General features: G+C 50.8%; 1 protein-coding gene across 13 annotated transcripts in view; it reads right to left on the bottom strand.

Annotated features, from left to right (window-relative positions):
- Positions 1–69: 69 nt before the first annotated feature.
- The window catches only part of PITPNM2 (phosphatidylinositol transfer protein membrane associated 2), a 141212-nt gene continuing 125294 nt past the window's right edge, over positions 70–15987 (bottom strand). For 6 of the 13 annotated variants that reach the window (XM_054843887.1, XM_054843886.1, XM_054843894.1 and 3 more), the window contains 10 exons: positions 15786–15950; positions 13721–13924; positions 11755–11903; positions 8778–8894; positions 7905–8021; positions 7378–7526; positions 6522–6671; positions 6256–6439; positions 4848–4976; positions 71–4589 (listed from right to left, as the gene is read on the bottom strand). In XM_054843887.1, coding sequence (XP_054699862.1) covers positions 4245–4589; positions 4848–4976; positions 6256–6439; positions 6522–6671; positions 7378–7526; positions 7905–8021; positions 8778–8894; positions 11755–11903; positions 13721–13924; positions 15786–15950 — 1709 coding nt within the window. In that variant the 3' untranslated portion in view covers positions 71–4244. Of the gene's footprint in view, positions 4590–4847; positions 4977–6255; positions 6440–6521; positions 6672–7377; positions 7527–7904; positions 8022–8777; positions 8895–11754; positions 11904–13720; positions 13925–15785; positions 15951–15987 lie in introns of all 13 variants that reach the window. The other 7 variants (XM_054843896.1, XM_054843897.1, XM_054843891.1 and 4 more) reach the window with 6 other exon arrangements.

Raw genomic sequence — 15987 nt, 5'->3', positions numbered from 1 at the left:
TTTTGTGACTTGTCTGTTCTAGACTCTCCAAAAAAAAAAAAAAAAAGCAGACAGAGAAGAGCCTTCCCATTTCTTTAATCTGTGTAACTCACAATGATACTGTACACAAAGCACACCCAGGCATTGGAACGATGCACTAACAGCAAGGAGGAGAAGGAAGTTGTACAGAAGGTTTGTCACACACAAGCGAGTCATCGGCACGGTACTGTACACACAGGGGCGTACCCAGCGCGGCTCCCGGCGCCCTCGGGCATGCCCTCCGGTGGTTCCCCCCACACACATGTCTGTTACCCCCAAAGCAATTTTTTATAAATAAAATATAACTAACATCGTTGGAATATAAAATTGACAGTCGAGGGTATCAACAGGCAGAGGGTGCTGAGGACAGGGAGGGGACCGTAAGGCTTCTAGAACTAATAGGAAATGCAGCAAACGGTGGCGATACCTGAAGAAGGGGCTGCTACAGCAAGCACAGCGGCTGCTGGGCGGAGCGGGAGTTTGTTAGTAACCCTTTGGCTAGTTACTGCTCTCGGCTCGCGTATCAGACACTGTAAACGTTTTTGGTATTAGAATTTTGCCTCATCTGACTGAGTGATCGAGCAAACCCAGGAAAACAACTCGGAGGGAATGCATGGGCTCCTCTTTTTATTTTTAAAAGATTTTAAAGGGACAGCGTCAGGTAGAAAGTTGGGCCCAATAGTACAGTAATACAAAAAGCCGCTTTTTTATAAAAAAATCTAAGCTCCACAGCAGAGTGTGATTCCCATGGAAACAATTAAAAAAAAGAAAAGAAAAAAAAAAGAGACTGAGGCAGCCTGTGCAGCGCGGGCTGCATTGTGGTAGTGTGCGAGAACAGGACGTGGGCTGCAGCAGAAGCAGCGCGACTGTCGCCGGTCGCACCGATGGCTGCCCAGACAATGGTGATTGGGAGGAGTACAAGAGACTTCCTATTCTTTCATTTTCGAAGCAAACAAGTTATTTGTAACAAAGATAAATTAGGTCTGTAACCTGACAGTGCCCCTTTAGTAAGGATGGAATATACGTTCATCTTTCCCTCACTGCATCCAAACGGATCCTCTTCCATACGCGTGGAAAGGCATCGGGTCACATGCATTGCTCTCCAAAACAGCTCGGAACAAACAGGTTATAAACACAGAGTTAAACTATTGCTATTGTTCTTTGAGTGAGTAGCATGTTGATCTTTGCTTCAGACAGATGAGTGCCAGATGGGGGCGGCTGAGGATAGATTGATGTAGACTACGATGGACTGAATCGGTGGAGAAAAAAACTTATTGGCATATTTCCTGGTAACTACACCCACCTCATCTGGTATTATTGCAGCAATAAAGGTCCTGCTCTACAATTGCTTCTCCGCGTTGGATCCGTACAGTGGCAACAGATGGGGGGGCCGGGGAAAGGACCCGGGCAAGTTTCAAGAAGCTCAACAAAGGATGAGGACGGAGGTGCTATGATTGTCAGTCTAACGGGTTAGTAGCTGTTTAAAACATGAAGTGATGGAGAGGTGAGTATAATATTGCACTTCTGCATTCATTGACAGTTACATTAAACTTGGTCCATAAAATAATTGCTTTGTACATAATGCCTGAAACAAAAAGCTACATTTTTAAATATTAATAAACCCTGAAGGTTCCAGTCCCTCCAGACATTTTTTTTTCCCCTCTACATAAATAAATAACTTTCAATTTTATATATCCACTTTTTATGTTGAACATTTACATTCGCCTCTGTTTTACACTATCTACACATAAGAAAATGTGAACATCTTGTCAGCATTGGAAAATGTACAGATCATGCCTTGGTTGTGGACTTGGAGGAAAGTTGAATTTTGCAAAGGCCATATCCAAATTTGCAGAAATTATTTTATGATGTGGTTTGGTGACTTCACAGGATGGATTGTGGCTTGGCTTCCTACTCAGATGGCATCTGTTTGATAGAACATTCGACTAGCAAAAAAGCTGGGACAATTCACATTGTTTTTAAACTCAGTAAGCTCTAGATGTACATTCAGAGAGAGCTGAGCTGAGTCGGCAGAAAGGGAAGTCAGTTTTCGGTAACAAAAGTCATCAGATACGTTCTGTAACTGAATAATTATCAAAGAGAAGTGGCTGAACATTTTGCAGTCAGGCTGCAAGACGTGGGAGATGCAGTGGGCGGCGGGCGGGCAGTTGGGTTTGAGCGCTCCACCGGCTCGGACGCCATCGGCAGCTCAGCACTGTCCCTCCTCTGCCTCCGCTTCGACCCTCCAGCGCCACGAACACATGAGATCTACCTTGGATGTCTGATGAGTTAGATTTGCCTACCGTGGCCCAGAGCCAATTAGCAGAGCAGTGTTCACAGTGCTGTGTGTCTCAGTGCGGCCATCCTGCACTTCATATTGAAACAGTTAATAAAATGAAGCAGCCAGTCTAAAAAATTCTTTGTTATAAATAAGATCCTCATAAGTAGAAAGTGATAGAAAGACGGGAAAGTGTGGTGGGGGAAAGCAGGGTTACACACGGTCGGGGAGCTCGGTAGGACTATAAAATCTCCATGTGAAGAGGCCAACTGGAGCCTGTAAATGGGCACCCCGGAGCCCCCGGGGTGGATGCCCCTCCGCCCCGGGAGGTGTGTGCAAGGAGGCCAGGCTGACCTGGGAGGGACAGGATGAAGGGGCTTTTCGGCAAGCCCTCGCTCTAGGCACTGTTCTCCTCCGCTGCCGCAAAGCGATGCGCTCCCGCTCCTGTACCACGCGTCGCACGCGTCTCGGTGTCACCAGGGACGCCGGCCAGCAGCGAGCGCTTCGCCCTGTGCGCCGGCAGCTCCCCTCTGCCACGCACCCAGCCCCCGGCTCGCTCCAGCAGCACAAACCACCAGCTCAGGCACATCCACTGAGAAACACACCAGGAAAATTAAGATATGGCCTTTTCTTAAGCTTGCCTGACATTGTTGGCAATGACACTTCCTTACAGTCTCCTTACTGCTGGAAAAACTTCTGCACAGATTTTTTTTTTTTTTTTTAAAATATATACATATATATACGTGTGTGTGCATATGTATATGCATATATGTATATATATACACACACACCCTGGCTTAGCAATATTTCATTGTCATGCACTACAAAGAGTTAGGTGTAGCTACATGAGATGGTAACAGGTTTCCATTCTAAAAATCATCAGTGCAAAAAACAATGAGGTTTTACAGTTCAGTAACTACAGGTAAAAGAAGCGAGTCTAGTTCCCATGAAAGCTGCTACTGAACTTGGAGAGAACCTGGGAAGAAGAAAACGTCTCAGAGGTGGGTGTTGAGAGAGTCAGACCCTGCATTTGGATGAGAAAAACTGCAATGCAATCTAGCTGCTGAGTGCCTTCAGCTGCTTCCAAATATACGGTGGTTACTTTTGGAAATAATATATAGCGAGAATATTTGGAGACTTTAACAGCAAATTAAGTGTCTGAGGTTTGTAACAGCTCAAACAAAATAGCTTGTATTCCTCTTCTAACAGGTCAACGCATTGAATGCCATCGGCTTCTAAAAGGTCTCTTTAAAAAATAACAGCAATAACAATAACGACCCCACTTTCTTGGGAGTGAATCTGCTGACGTTCTGCCTCTACCAACAGCATCGATACGCCTTTACATTTTGCCACTGCACGTACTCCTTGAGAAAGTGGCTGAACTTGAAGCTCTTTGTACAGGTAAAGCTCTCGGTTGCCCTGCCTGGCACAGCCCACGATAAATCCCTCGCTTGGGGCTGTCCGTGCCAGGGAAACAACAAGCGTCTCGAACCCCAACCCCACCCCGTGCGGCACCGGCACAGCACCTCAGTCTGACTCCTGGGACAACCACGAACAAGTTCCCCCGGCCTCATCCCCCGTTCCTGCAGCTCTGAGGACAGCACTCGGTCACGCGTATCGGAGCGATGGCTAACAAGGCGAGGAGGCACGTATTTACAGTCACTAAACCTGGATAAGAGAAGGAGGCAGGAGAGAGCGCCATCTTGACCTGGAGACTTCCCCCCCGCAACTTCCAGCTGTTCTTGGGCTCATGCTGCACAAACCTGACGCTCCCGCTGCAAGGCCTGCACGTTCTGCGTGGGAAACATCCTGTCTCTTCCCAGAATACCGTGATGTTATTAGAGTAGCACCATATTTACCCTTCCAGCCCGTAATGCTGGCCTCATCCCTCTTTCCTTTTGTTTTCTCCTCCCGTGGCTGCAGCCGACAGTCACTGGCTCTGGCCGGGCTACTTCTGCCCCAAGAGGCCAGATTCCAGCCGGGATGCTGCGCTCCGGCCCCAGCACCCTGTGGCGATGCTCATGCTTCTTTGGCTGCGTTCCCTGTCCCTCTCCTTGTCACTATCGGACTGGCTTTGGGTGCGCTCGGGACGGTGGCCAGCGCTGCTGCCGGTGGCCGAAGGCTGGGAGGAGATGGTCCGCAGCAGGTGATTCCTCTTGCGCAGGAACTCGGTCTGGCTGGGCAGCCCGAAGCTGCCTTTCCGCAGCGCCATGCGCGTGGTGTTCTTGGCGGGGCGCGAGCGGTGGTTGTACTCCAGCTGGGCCAGGTGGGCTGCGTACCCCTCCGTGATGAACTGCGAGACAAGAGGGATGAGGGCAGGCGTTAGAGGGATGGGACGCATTTCCCTGGCAGCCACTGCCAGCCAAACGCGTTTGCTGTGCCAGGTTCTCTGGGGTGACAACGTACAAGATGTGGAACCTCTCAGGCATGTCCTGCTACGTGGGACAGTTCCTGTCCTCTTGGCGTCTCCAGTCTTAAGATGGCCAAATTCCCATCACCCTCCCACGGGAGGCCCTTGGCACCTCCAGAGCTCAGAGAAGCTGGCTCCTACCTGACACTGGCTCTGCAGCTTCTTGGTGGGTCGGCCAACGATGTAGATGTGCGTGGGCGGGAGGCTGATGGAGCTGTACACAGAAATGTCCTTAGTAGATCCATATGCCGCGTGGATCCTCATGTGGAGCTGCGGGAAGAGAAAGCAACGCGCGGTCAGAACATACGGGCACCCCATGCTGCTCAACAAGCAGGGTTTTTTTTTTTTTTAAATAGCATTTGTGGGAATCTCAGGTCAATAACTTATGTAAGTTCCCAGCTGGATAATGCACCGCTGTGCAAAGTGCTAATTAACGGAGCCGGGGATGTTTACAGGCCAGAACAAGAGGAGTAACAGCAATACGAAAGCAGATCTCCGCTTGCTGATCCACAGCCTTTCCTTGAGGTCTGCAGGGAGGCCGCACACTTTGCTGCCTAATTGTCACTGGGGGAGAGGAGTGGTTTGCAACCCCCCCGTTCAGTAATCGTTAGCGGGGAGCGTTCCCCTCCGCCAGCCATGCTGCCGCACGCAGTGCTGCTGTTAAACTCTGCTGGGCAGAGGGAGAAGGGACAGGCAGCAAAATATGCTGCTTTTCAGGGATTCGTCAGCCTCTACTCCGAGCAGCGAGCAGCTCCTGGCCAACCCCTTCCTCAGTGGGCTGAAGCAGGGGTGGTGCGGACACCAGTGCCGCCACAGACCGGCCGGCTTTGCCCCTGGAGCCGCAAGCTGGGCAGGGAGATGGAAAGGAAATCTCTGGCCATGGTCACAAACTTGTTCTTCTGGAGGACAAGGGAGAGCAGGCTGCAAGTAAGGGCCAGCTGCTCCCTCCGCTGTGACTCAGGGCTGAAACAGGAGTCCAAGAGAGTCAATGAGGTGTGTCCCCGCTGTTCGAGGCAGGGCACAAGTGCCGGGACACTGGCAGCTCCTTCACTTGCCAGACTGAGAAAAATCTCGTTTTATCTGGAGCTTTTCTGAGGCTCTGGGCTGAGCAACATTAAGACCTCCCTGGAGTTGAACGCTTGGGAAGATGCTCTGTGGAGTCTCCCGTCAAGGCTGGGTGGTGCGAGGCCATTTCTGCAGCCGCTCCATGCTCTCTCAGACCTGTTGCTTACACCGCGGGCAGCCAGAAAAACACCAAAAAGGTGAAAAAAGTGCATGCGCGGGGAAAAGGAGGCACTGCTGCCTCTGTTTCATTAGGCATTTGGTGTTGGAAGGCCCAGTGATGAAATGGAGCAGTGCAGGGCAGGGATGACACAATTTAACAGCGTCGACACTTTTGTAGAGCAATAAAAGGATGAAAATAAAATGAACAGATTAATCTTCCATTGCGGGGCACATTGCTGCCAAGAGACTGGTGCTGACAGGGGCAATTGGACGAGGAGCAATCTAAACCCGTGCTACGATCGTATTTCAGCAGACCCAGGCTTACGTCCGTGATGAGGGATTTCAGGAAGTTGGCCTTGTGCCGCAGCGGGTCGTGAACAAGCCCATCACAGAAGGAGACGATCCCATGGGGGAAGTTGTGCTGTGCTAACCACGCTACCACCCTCTGCTTCTGCATGTCGGGGCGGCCCGTGACATAGATAATGAGGTAGCCAAGGTCTTGCCAGTGCCTAGGAGGAAAGCCAGAAGTCAACGGATTGCAGACCTACAGTGATGCCGGAGTAAAACAGACCAACTGCCCCAGTCGCTGACCTTACAACATCGACTGCTCCGGCGCGGACTTTGGGGTCGCTGCCCATGATGGATACGCTGGCTGCAAAGGAGCCATCGATGCTGAACACCACAAACTCTGTCCCCTTCGGCAGGACCGTGATGTAGCTGTCTGCGTACGTGTGGTCGCCCCTGAAAGGGACGCAGGTATTTACAGGCATCAAGATACAGAGGTTCTTTCAGAAGGTATCACCAAGTCCTGCAGCGCATCACAAGCCCAAAGCAGCGCCCAAATCCAGCCCAAAGGCTCTAACAGCGATGCCACCCTCAGCTACAGCAGTGACAGCCACTGCATGAAGGCAGCTGTGTTAAAGTGGGGCCGGTGATAGTACTCTGGAGCTCTGGCATCAGTGACTCAAAAAAAAAAAAAAAAATACTCCCAGAAAACCACTGCTGGGTTCACCACTGAGAAGATGCTCCTCTCCTCCCCTTTCCAGAGCTCAGCACCAGCAATTGGAGCTGAGCTAGAGCCTCTGGGCTCTGAATTATCATGAGTACAAAGCTCTGTCCCTCAAGGACAAGTTTATGGTCTTCAAAATATGCTCAGTTGTGCAGTTTTGCAGATGACCGCGAGGCCACGTGCCTGTGGTGCAGAAGATCTGCTCCTGCAACGGGAGCTCAATGACCATCCTGTTGATGATGTAGGAGTCAGAATAAAACCTGGATCTTCCTCTTACAGCTGCAGAGCACAAATGGTTTTGTCCCTCTCTTGCTGGCAAACCAGGCCCTGAACCCACCCAACAGAGCTGCCCCGCAATGAGGGACCATATTCTACAGTCATCAAATTGCACCTCTGCTCCTCTTGCAAACCAAGCCCCAGCACCCCAAGGTACCTCACCTGACCACCATCTTCACGGGGTACACGCCAATGCCCAGGCGCCGGTTCTCAGGGATGACGTAAGAAATCCTGCCACTGCTGTTGCTGATCTCTGTGTCAAAATAAACCCACTCTCCTGACGGTGGCTGGGTCATGATGTGAATGTCCACCTGGGAAGACAGCGAGGCTCGGTCAACAACAGCATTAGAGACAGAGATGAGCAGAACAGGCCAAGCGCGAGGATCTTCCACCAAAGCCCCTTTGGATGGCAGCAGGGCTGGGTCCTGCTTCCACCCTCTTCACTTCACAGATCTGAGCTGAGAAGCACCCAAACATCGGGACGCTGGAATGAAACCCGGCCTCGGAGGTGAAGACCTCTGCAATGAAGGATGTTCCTGGTAGGAGGCACCACACAAGTCTGAGCAGGGGAACCTGGCCAAGACGCAAAGGTAGCAAACCCCGTCAGGGACCAAGGGAGCACCGAGCCTCTGTCCCTGTCCCCCACACTTTTCACCCCATGACTGCGCAACCCCCACAGCAGACAGTACCTTTTCTCCCGTGAGTGTCACCATATCTAACGGACCGTACATAAACCTTCCAGTTAAGGTCTGGGGCCCATCTTCATTGGCAATGGTGTCGTTTATCCTGTGGTTGGCTGTCACGTTCTGCACAAGTCAAGAGGGAAAGGGGAAAAAAAAAGTCAAAAAAGAAAGAAAAAAGTTTGCAGCGATGGACAGCCTTGCAGGGGAAAGCGAAATACAACCAGACAAATTGGAGCGTGGGTTTCTCTGCGCCATTCCCCCCCTCCACTCCACCCACAGCTCTCAGCTTTGGAGAAGCATTTGACCTGCGGCAGAGGTGAGACTCTGTGCCCTGCATTGATGGTGGATTCGGGCGTACATGGCTGAAGAGCCAATTTAAATGGCAGTTTGAACATGTAATGCTGATACCGTCTATTAACTCTTACACTTTGGATTTAAGAGGCAATACAAACAGCTGCCAGAGAAATTTGCTGACATTGTTTCAGCTCTAGCAGAGAATTACCCTCTTTTGGGAATCAGAGACATTTCCTGGGAGCGAAGGGCATTTACCGAGCAGAGAACTTGCATTGTTGGACTTTGAAATACATTCGGTCCCTCTCCCTGACCCACAGCCAACGCTTTCTGTATTCTCCATAGACTCAAGGCCAAGAGGAAACCCTGCTGATACAGATCTTTCACATCACTCTTGCACAACTACACGGGTAAGATATAATCACTAATAAATACCAGCAGCGCAACGTGATCCTCTGCTCTGCCGTGGACAGACACAGCCGTGCCCACGCTGGCCGCCTTCAGCGCCATTCTTACAGCCCAAATCGAACCCCCTCCACACGACAGCACTCCCTCCCGCCGTGGAAGCGGCCTCAAACCCACCCTTACCCGGAGCTTCACGTGCGTCCTCTTGCGGAGCCACTTCTCGCGGGGCTTGGAGGGGGTGAAGACAGACACCTCCTTCCCATCCAGCTCCAAAACGCTCGAGTTCTCGTGCCTCATCACCTGCGGGAGGACAGATCCCATGAAGACGTCAGCCACTGGCGCAGTGACCCCTCTCCTCCTGCCCACGCTGTTCTGCATCTCCCGAGCCAGCGCTGAGTAAGGACAACGCCTGGACAGAGATGGCCTGGGTTTGCCTGCCAGGCGTTTGGCTTGTCAGCTTGCAGGTTTTACAGGCTGCTCCCTTAATTGCAAGGACAAGTGGTCTCTTCTGAACTAGTAAAGCCTGCGGCCAGTGCTGACTTAATCCTGGCTTGGACGCAGGTTATTTACATTGTCAGGAGGTACAAAACTGACTCAAACACAGCAGGACAAGCTCTGCACAGTTATCTGCCCTTCCTCAGGGCGTTCATTAGTCTCTTCCCATGGTTTGCGAGGGACTCGTCTCCTTGAAGCGCATGTTTTCTGCCGTTCCCGCAACAGATCTAGCACCGGCTGCTGTGAGCAGCCTCCTGCTGACAGGTGCCGTTCCTTCAGCTCGTTTCTTATTTCCATTTAAACACAGTTTGGACTGCTCCTGTCCCACAGCTTTTGCTCCTCTCATTTTGAAAGGAGACAAAACTATTGATTTGACCCCAGCGGAGGAACGCAGGGGTCCGGCTCGGCCATGCACGAGGCAGAGCCCAGGGTGTCCGTCCATGCTGACCTCGTCTCCAAGGCTGACAGAGCTCAAGGACATCGTGCTGGTGGGATGTCACCGCACCAGAGCAGCATCAGAGGGGCAAGGTGATGCCCACCAGCCTTTGGGAGCAATTCCTGCCTGTCACCAGGGTGCAGGCAGGGATGGAGAAGCAGGATTAGATCCTACCTAGATTGCTTTTAAGCTCTAGAAGGGAGAGGGAAGAATAACACCACAGACCCCAAAGGCGAGGGGACATCTCAAAGACTGCTCTAAGACTGGGAGGTGACTCTGCACGGAGAACTCTGAAATCAGCAGTTGTCCTTAGTGACCCTGTCCCTCCAAAAAATTAAGGAGGCTCCTAAAGTAGGCTCTTTTACAAGGTCTTGAACATACTTTGTGTGGTCAGCAGCTCTCCAGCTGGCCCAGGCTGTAGCGGTCTGACACAGGCCAGCTCGCTTTGCAGAGCTGAAGATAGTTTTCTTCCAGGGAAATGGAAAAAGCACCCCAGGGAGGATGAGCTTGTGGGGGAGGGAGTTCAGGGAAATCCAGGGTAAACAAAATAACAAGTTTTACTGAAAATTATTTAAATCAAGAATCTATTTCCAGTCCTATTTGGGCTTGTTTTAACAAGATTTAATCTTTGGAGGCTAAAACTATTCAACAGCTTACTTTTAACATTTTGTCCAGAGATTACTTTCAAAGGCAATTTGAAACAAGTCCTTATTAGGGGAAGAAGCGGCGCAGTGCTCTGGAAGGACAGCAAGAAGAGAGGGAATGAGAAAAGCCCTGGTCTCAAGGCAGAGACAAGTAAGTAGAGACAGGCACTGGGGAAGGGGGGTGCCAGACGACTGAGGCAGCCACCGCCAGGCTTCGAACGGATGGAGCGGTACCTCAAGCCATAAGATATGAAGCACCACACTGTGCTAAAGACCCAGGTTCGGGCTGAATTCTGAGTAATTGGCTATTTCTTGAGTGGAGCATTTTGTGTACAAGACTGTCGTGACTGTTCCCACTCATGCCCAATTACAGGTCTGTCTGTCTGTCTCTCTCTTCAGCCCCGTTAGTCTGAGATCGATGCAGGGTTGGGGTTTCACAGCAGCAGATCTAGCAAGGTGTGTGCAAGCACTGAGATGTCTCGCTGGGCTAGATGCAGCCCAGGAAGAAAGGGTCTCACTGGATTATCGCTACCACTCAGCTGCCACCAGCACTGACATCTCTGCTGTTTATGGTTCCCATGCTATTTGGAAGATAGCGCTGAAAGAAAGTTTGCCAACAGAATCATAAATAATTGAGAGCTGCAGTTGAGGAGGCTGGAAGAGAGCGGGGACAGCTTAACAGCTGAGCTAACACAAAGCAAACCCAAGCGCTATAGTGGGCAACGCAATCCACAAAGTTGCTTTCAGTTTTGTTTTTTCCAATTCCATGCTCTAAGTAGCATTCCTTGGGGGGCTCATACTTTGTAAGACAAGTAACTCTCTCTCATCCCCAAGGAACTGGAGGAAAACTATTTATTTGAGGAAAAACACATTTTAAACAGTAAATTTAAATCTCGGGCCAAATGTAGGTTGATAGAGTCGGAGGTGTCAGACTCCAGCCACCAGCGATCCCCATTTACCTAGCCCCAGGAGAACTGCTTTGTACTGGAGGAACGCAGGCTAAATCCCAATGCAGTGACGATGGTCTGAGTTCCTAGAGGAGACCACAGTAACTCAGAAAGCCAAAATGGAGAACCCAACCCTGTCTATCAACGCACATCAAATTCATACAAAACTTCTCCTTTGGTTTTATTGTATTTGGTGCTATTTTTATTGGTACGTCAAGAAGTCTCCTTTAAGTTTCAGACTAGAGATCCAAACTCACACATACAGAGAACAGCTCAATTCAAGAAACAAGTGCCACTGACACTTGCCACTGGGACCTGACAGGAAATGACCCCGGGCTCAGTCCATGGCTCCTCGGCAAGCCCATCTGAAACCCGCTCCGATGATAAAACCCAGACTCAAACTAACCAGATGTGACAGCACACGTCCGAGGAGTTTGCATGGGTGCAGCTCCACTAACAACACAGGTGAGGAACAGAAAGAAAGGGAAGAAGATGGATCTGCAGTGGCAAAGGGTATTTTTTCTTCTTTACATGTCAACAAGAGTTATGGAGGGTGCAGTGGAAAAACCAAAGAGCCAAAAATATTTTTCAGCAGAAAGAGGACCCAAGGGAGATCGGGGGAGGGAAGATGATTGTACCTGTCTCAGCAGGAAGGAGACGACATCTGTGGACTCCCAGTAGCTTGCATGGAAGAGATGTGGCAAGGCGACCGTTGGGAAAGCCGTCAGAGCGTCAGGACAGTAGAGAGCGTAGTCGATCCTTTTGGTTCCCCACCACTTGGCAGCAACTAGAAGCAAGAGACTCGTTCAAAGGGGGCTCACACGCACGCGCGGTCTCAGTCACAAACGGTATTTTGAGGCTCTGGCTCCTTGCTCCAGGTATGCCGGGAGGTTGCTCCCTGGCTGGTCGCACTGCTAAGAGGGAACAACTGACCCAGGTCTCAGTGTCTGCTCAACCCAAGGGAGGAACACACAGCAGCATCACCACTTGAGCTCTCCTTTATTTAAGCAAATAGGAAGGCACGAGAGGGCAGGTATTAATTGGCCATTAGTCCAGACCCTGGGGAAGGGGTCCAAGGCTCATGTGCAATGAGCCTGGGAATCCACGTGCCAAAATGTAAAACAGAAATGCATCTCCCCGGAGCTGTGGAAGGAAGGATGTGTGTGCTCTGCCCAACACAGTACATGCTCAGGCCATCTCTGGCCCTGCTTCCAACTCCTTTAGCTTCCACCAAGGAACAAAAGACTCTTTAGCACCCAGATATTGGCCACACTAGAAGAGGATCTGAATACTGGGAGCCCACATAAGATGCTAAAAGGCACCACAAGGCAGAATGCATGGCACATGCCACTAAGATTGGCAGTCCTGGTTGCCCTCCTGGGCTACCACATTGCAGGCAACAGAGACATCCAGTTGAGCTTCCCTGGGAGCACAGCCTCTGCAGCGGCCAACCAGAAAAGTATCTGGGAGTGCAGGGACATCACTGCATGGGGGACTGAAAAATACACTGGGATTTTGGGTGGGCAAGGTTACAGACAATGCAGAAGACCTTCTCCCTTGGGGAGTCAACAACTTGCACACAAGTAACCAACAGCCACCGTTCACCCATGAGACACCACCACACTTCAACGCTGCCCTGAACTCTGCCCACGCACACATCCTTTCCGACTCCCTAGCAATGAGCACGTTTCAGCCCAAAGCCACAGTACCCAAAGGCGTGGGCTGCTTTCCAGCAGCGAGGAGGAGTCCTCAACCCCTGCGTGCTCCAGCCTGGAAAAGCAGCCATGGAAAGAGAAGGTGGATCAGATCAAGAGAGCAACAGGAGGAGCTGTGTTTGCATGCAGGTTCCAAGCTGGGGCTCTGACACAGGCTTTCTCAAGCTTGGTTTTTCTCTGTGACAATGTTCCTTTTTTACAGACTTCCAGGAAAGTTGCCAGGTACAAGGTCCGATCTAACAAACCCCTTGTTAGGGGAAATCTAGCTGGTGATGAGCACTGATGCTGAACTGAAAAAAATGGACCCACCAGCTCCTTCCAGAGACCTGCACAAAGCTCCCACCACAGCAACGTGCAGAAGGTCATGGCATCAGCAGATCCCCACGGCCCAGCCCTGGCTGTGCTGAGTGCCCAGGCCACCCTCGTCCTAACGGCCCTTGCTTTTCTGAAGAGCCATGGGTAGGAGGAGGAGGGTGTTGATGGATCAACAAGGCTTTTCCACAGCACACAGGCACCTCCTCGCAGCCATTTCTGACTCCCTGTCTTCCAAATTGGCAGCTCCTGGTCATGTCCCAACCTTTCATTTCTCATGCAAGTCCCCAGCTTGGGTAATTTCAGATTCTTTGTAGGGAGCAGACAGGATTTACTCTTCCATGCTCAAAAGACAGTGGTGAGGGCAGAAACATTGTCCCCACAGCTCTGCCCAGAACTCCTGCTCTTGCCAAGTTGTTAGCCGTGACTGATCAATCTTTGTAGCAAGGTGAGAGAAATACTTGTTAAAATGCAACCAGAAATTGCAAGTGCCTCAGTGAAAGCGCATAGACTTGTTGTGAAGTTCTGTGAGTACCGAATGAGAGGAGGTCGAGCAGAGTAGATCTCTCCAGAATACCTGTCTTGATGTCCAGGTCGGGTATCCGAAGAGCACAGTCTGCAGCCTGACTCCATGGCCCTTTGAGCTTTCTTCCCTTTGAAGGGATTTCATGTTTATGCTGCCTACGTCTCTTGGACGAGGTTTGGGTAGGGGATTTGTGAGGGAGGGCAAGCTGGGACAGAAGGCTAAACCCTCTGCAATGATTAAGGTGGTGTTTGGTTTCTAAAAGGAAAAATAAAATTTAAAAAAAAAGCAGAAATCACAATTTATTATTATGGCACACACATGCCGCAGGCAACACTGGTTTCATTCTCCAGAAATTCACAGTGCAAGGGAAACTGCACCCTAGGGAGGGCTCCCGGGAGGGAGCCGTGGTTTCGCAGGGCACCTCTGGACTTCCTCCGGCTCTCCCTGCGGGATAAGCACGGACCACATCCAACCCTCAGCGCCGCAGCTTCACATCACCACCGTGCTAATGAGGTCGAGCGCAAGAGCTGCAAAGCCAGAGCCAGGGCCCAGAGGATGTGTCAGCACCGGGGAGGCGAATGAAGGGGCTGCGACAGCCCTTGGGGCAGGCTGCGCATCGGGTCAGCCCGCGCCGGGCCAGACTCTTCCTCTCCGGTCTCAGAAACAGGTTTTGATGGCTGTGAAGTGTGTGGAGGAATAAATCACACAAACCAGAAGCTAAAAAAAAAAAAAAACTGGGGAGAGTGTGGGGAAAGCAAAGAGAGGCAGCCTGCTGTCAGTTCGCAGAGGCAGGATCCCTCGGTTGCATCACGCGGGCCTTCAGGCATCACCCCGGTGTAAACACTTCGTAAGGAACACCCACCGCCCCCCGCTTCCCCTCCCGGCCAGCCGAACGCGGCAGCTCCCCATGGGCGTGAAACCAGCACAAAACAAACACCTTTTCCCCCAGGAGCCTTCTTCCCAAGCAGATTCACATTTAGCAAGCACTTGGCAAGATGTCTTAGGGGGACAAAGATACATGGGGAGTGCGGCATCAGCTCTCGGATGTGCTTTGGGAAAGAAAACCTCGTTTGTTGGAGCGCAGGTGGTTTATTCCTGTTGCCGAGTGTTGCCTCAAACAGGGCAAGAAGTTACGGCGGCCCCTGACCGGTGCCCACAGACCTTCAGTAACACTTGCCTCGGGGAGCGCTATTAACCTCAGCAATTAATTATGAAGTGAGTGTTCATAGCCCTGTGGTCTAACACGCCAGGAATGGAGTATTTCTAAATTTCTGCCACCTTCTGGGACAAGAGTTAGGGCTGAAGGGGTTTTTGGTGTTTGTTTGGTTTTTTTGATTTGTTTGGTTTTCAGTCTTTTTTGGTCTGAGTTATCAGAGGTTCCTGAGGACACAGACTGTTAAGAAGGGGCCAAACCATTAACAAAGGCTGTTGTTCTCCACTGTATTAGCTGGGAAGTTACACAGGTCTTGGGAAAAATAACAAATAAAAAAAAATCTGTTTTATTCCTCATTCGGCTCTGGGATATGGGTCATAACTGGCTAACTCTCTGAGCTGCCCTGCAGGCTACAGAAGAGCTGAATTTCTAATGCAAAGTAATAAATAACCCAAACCTGTTCTTCCCTTTCAGCATTACAGAGGGGCTTACTCATCCCCATTTTTGTGGGCTACATTTAAGTGATCTGCATCAAGCCACATGCCACATCCTGCGTTATCGATCTGGCAGTGCTGATCCCTACCAGTTCTGCACGACTTATCAACGGCAGCGTAGAAACATCCCTTTGGATTAACCCTCACCACGCACAGCAGCCAAATGGTGCTCAGAGTTATCAATGTTATATTTTTTTTTTTGAACAATTTATCACCAGCACGGTCCAACATGCACAACACAGCGATGGCCCCTGTATTATAATCGCATATATCAGCTGTTCCTCCAGGGGATACGATAACACGCGGCGCTGACTACGACAAAACCGGGCAAAGGCGGAATAATTCCAACTTTTTGTTATAAATGAAAAGCATAACCCCAGACAGATGGACAGAAGCTGCGTGGCTCTGCGTGGCGCTGAGAGAGCGGTGCGGCAGCGAGCGGTAGTCTCGGAGGGGGTGAAACACTTACTGTTGGCTATGTTGGAAGCAGTGTAACTGTCTGCCATTCCTGAGACCTGGCTGGCAATGCTGATCTCACTGGCTCTCCGGAAGCCCCTGAACTGAGGGGCTGAAATGGGGGTGGACAGGGACGCGCTTTCCATGAAGACGGCACCATGAGACTGAACAACATCTGCTACAAAGTTGAAACAGGGAAATCAAAATATTAGACC

The sequence above is a fragment of the Grus americana genome, chromosome 16 (assembly GCF_028858705.1).
Source record: "Grus americana isolate bGruAme1 chromosome 16, bGruAme1.mat, whole genome shotgun sequence".
Taxonomy (NCBI): Eukaryota; Metazoa; Chordata; class Aves; order Gruiformes; family Gruidae; genus Grus; species Grus americana.
Note: the sequence above shows the minus strand (reverse complement) of the source record. Positions and strands in the feature narration are given on the sequence as shown.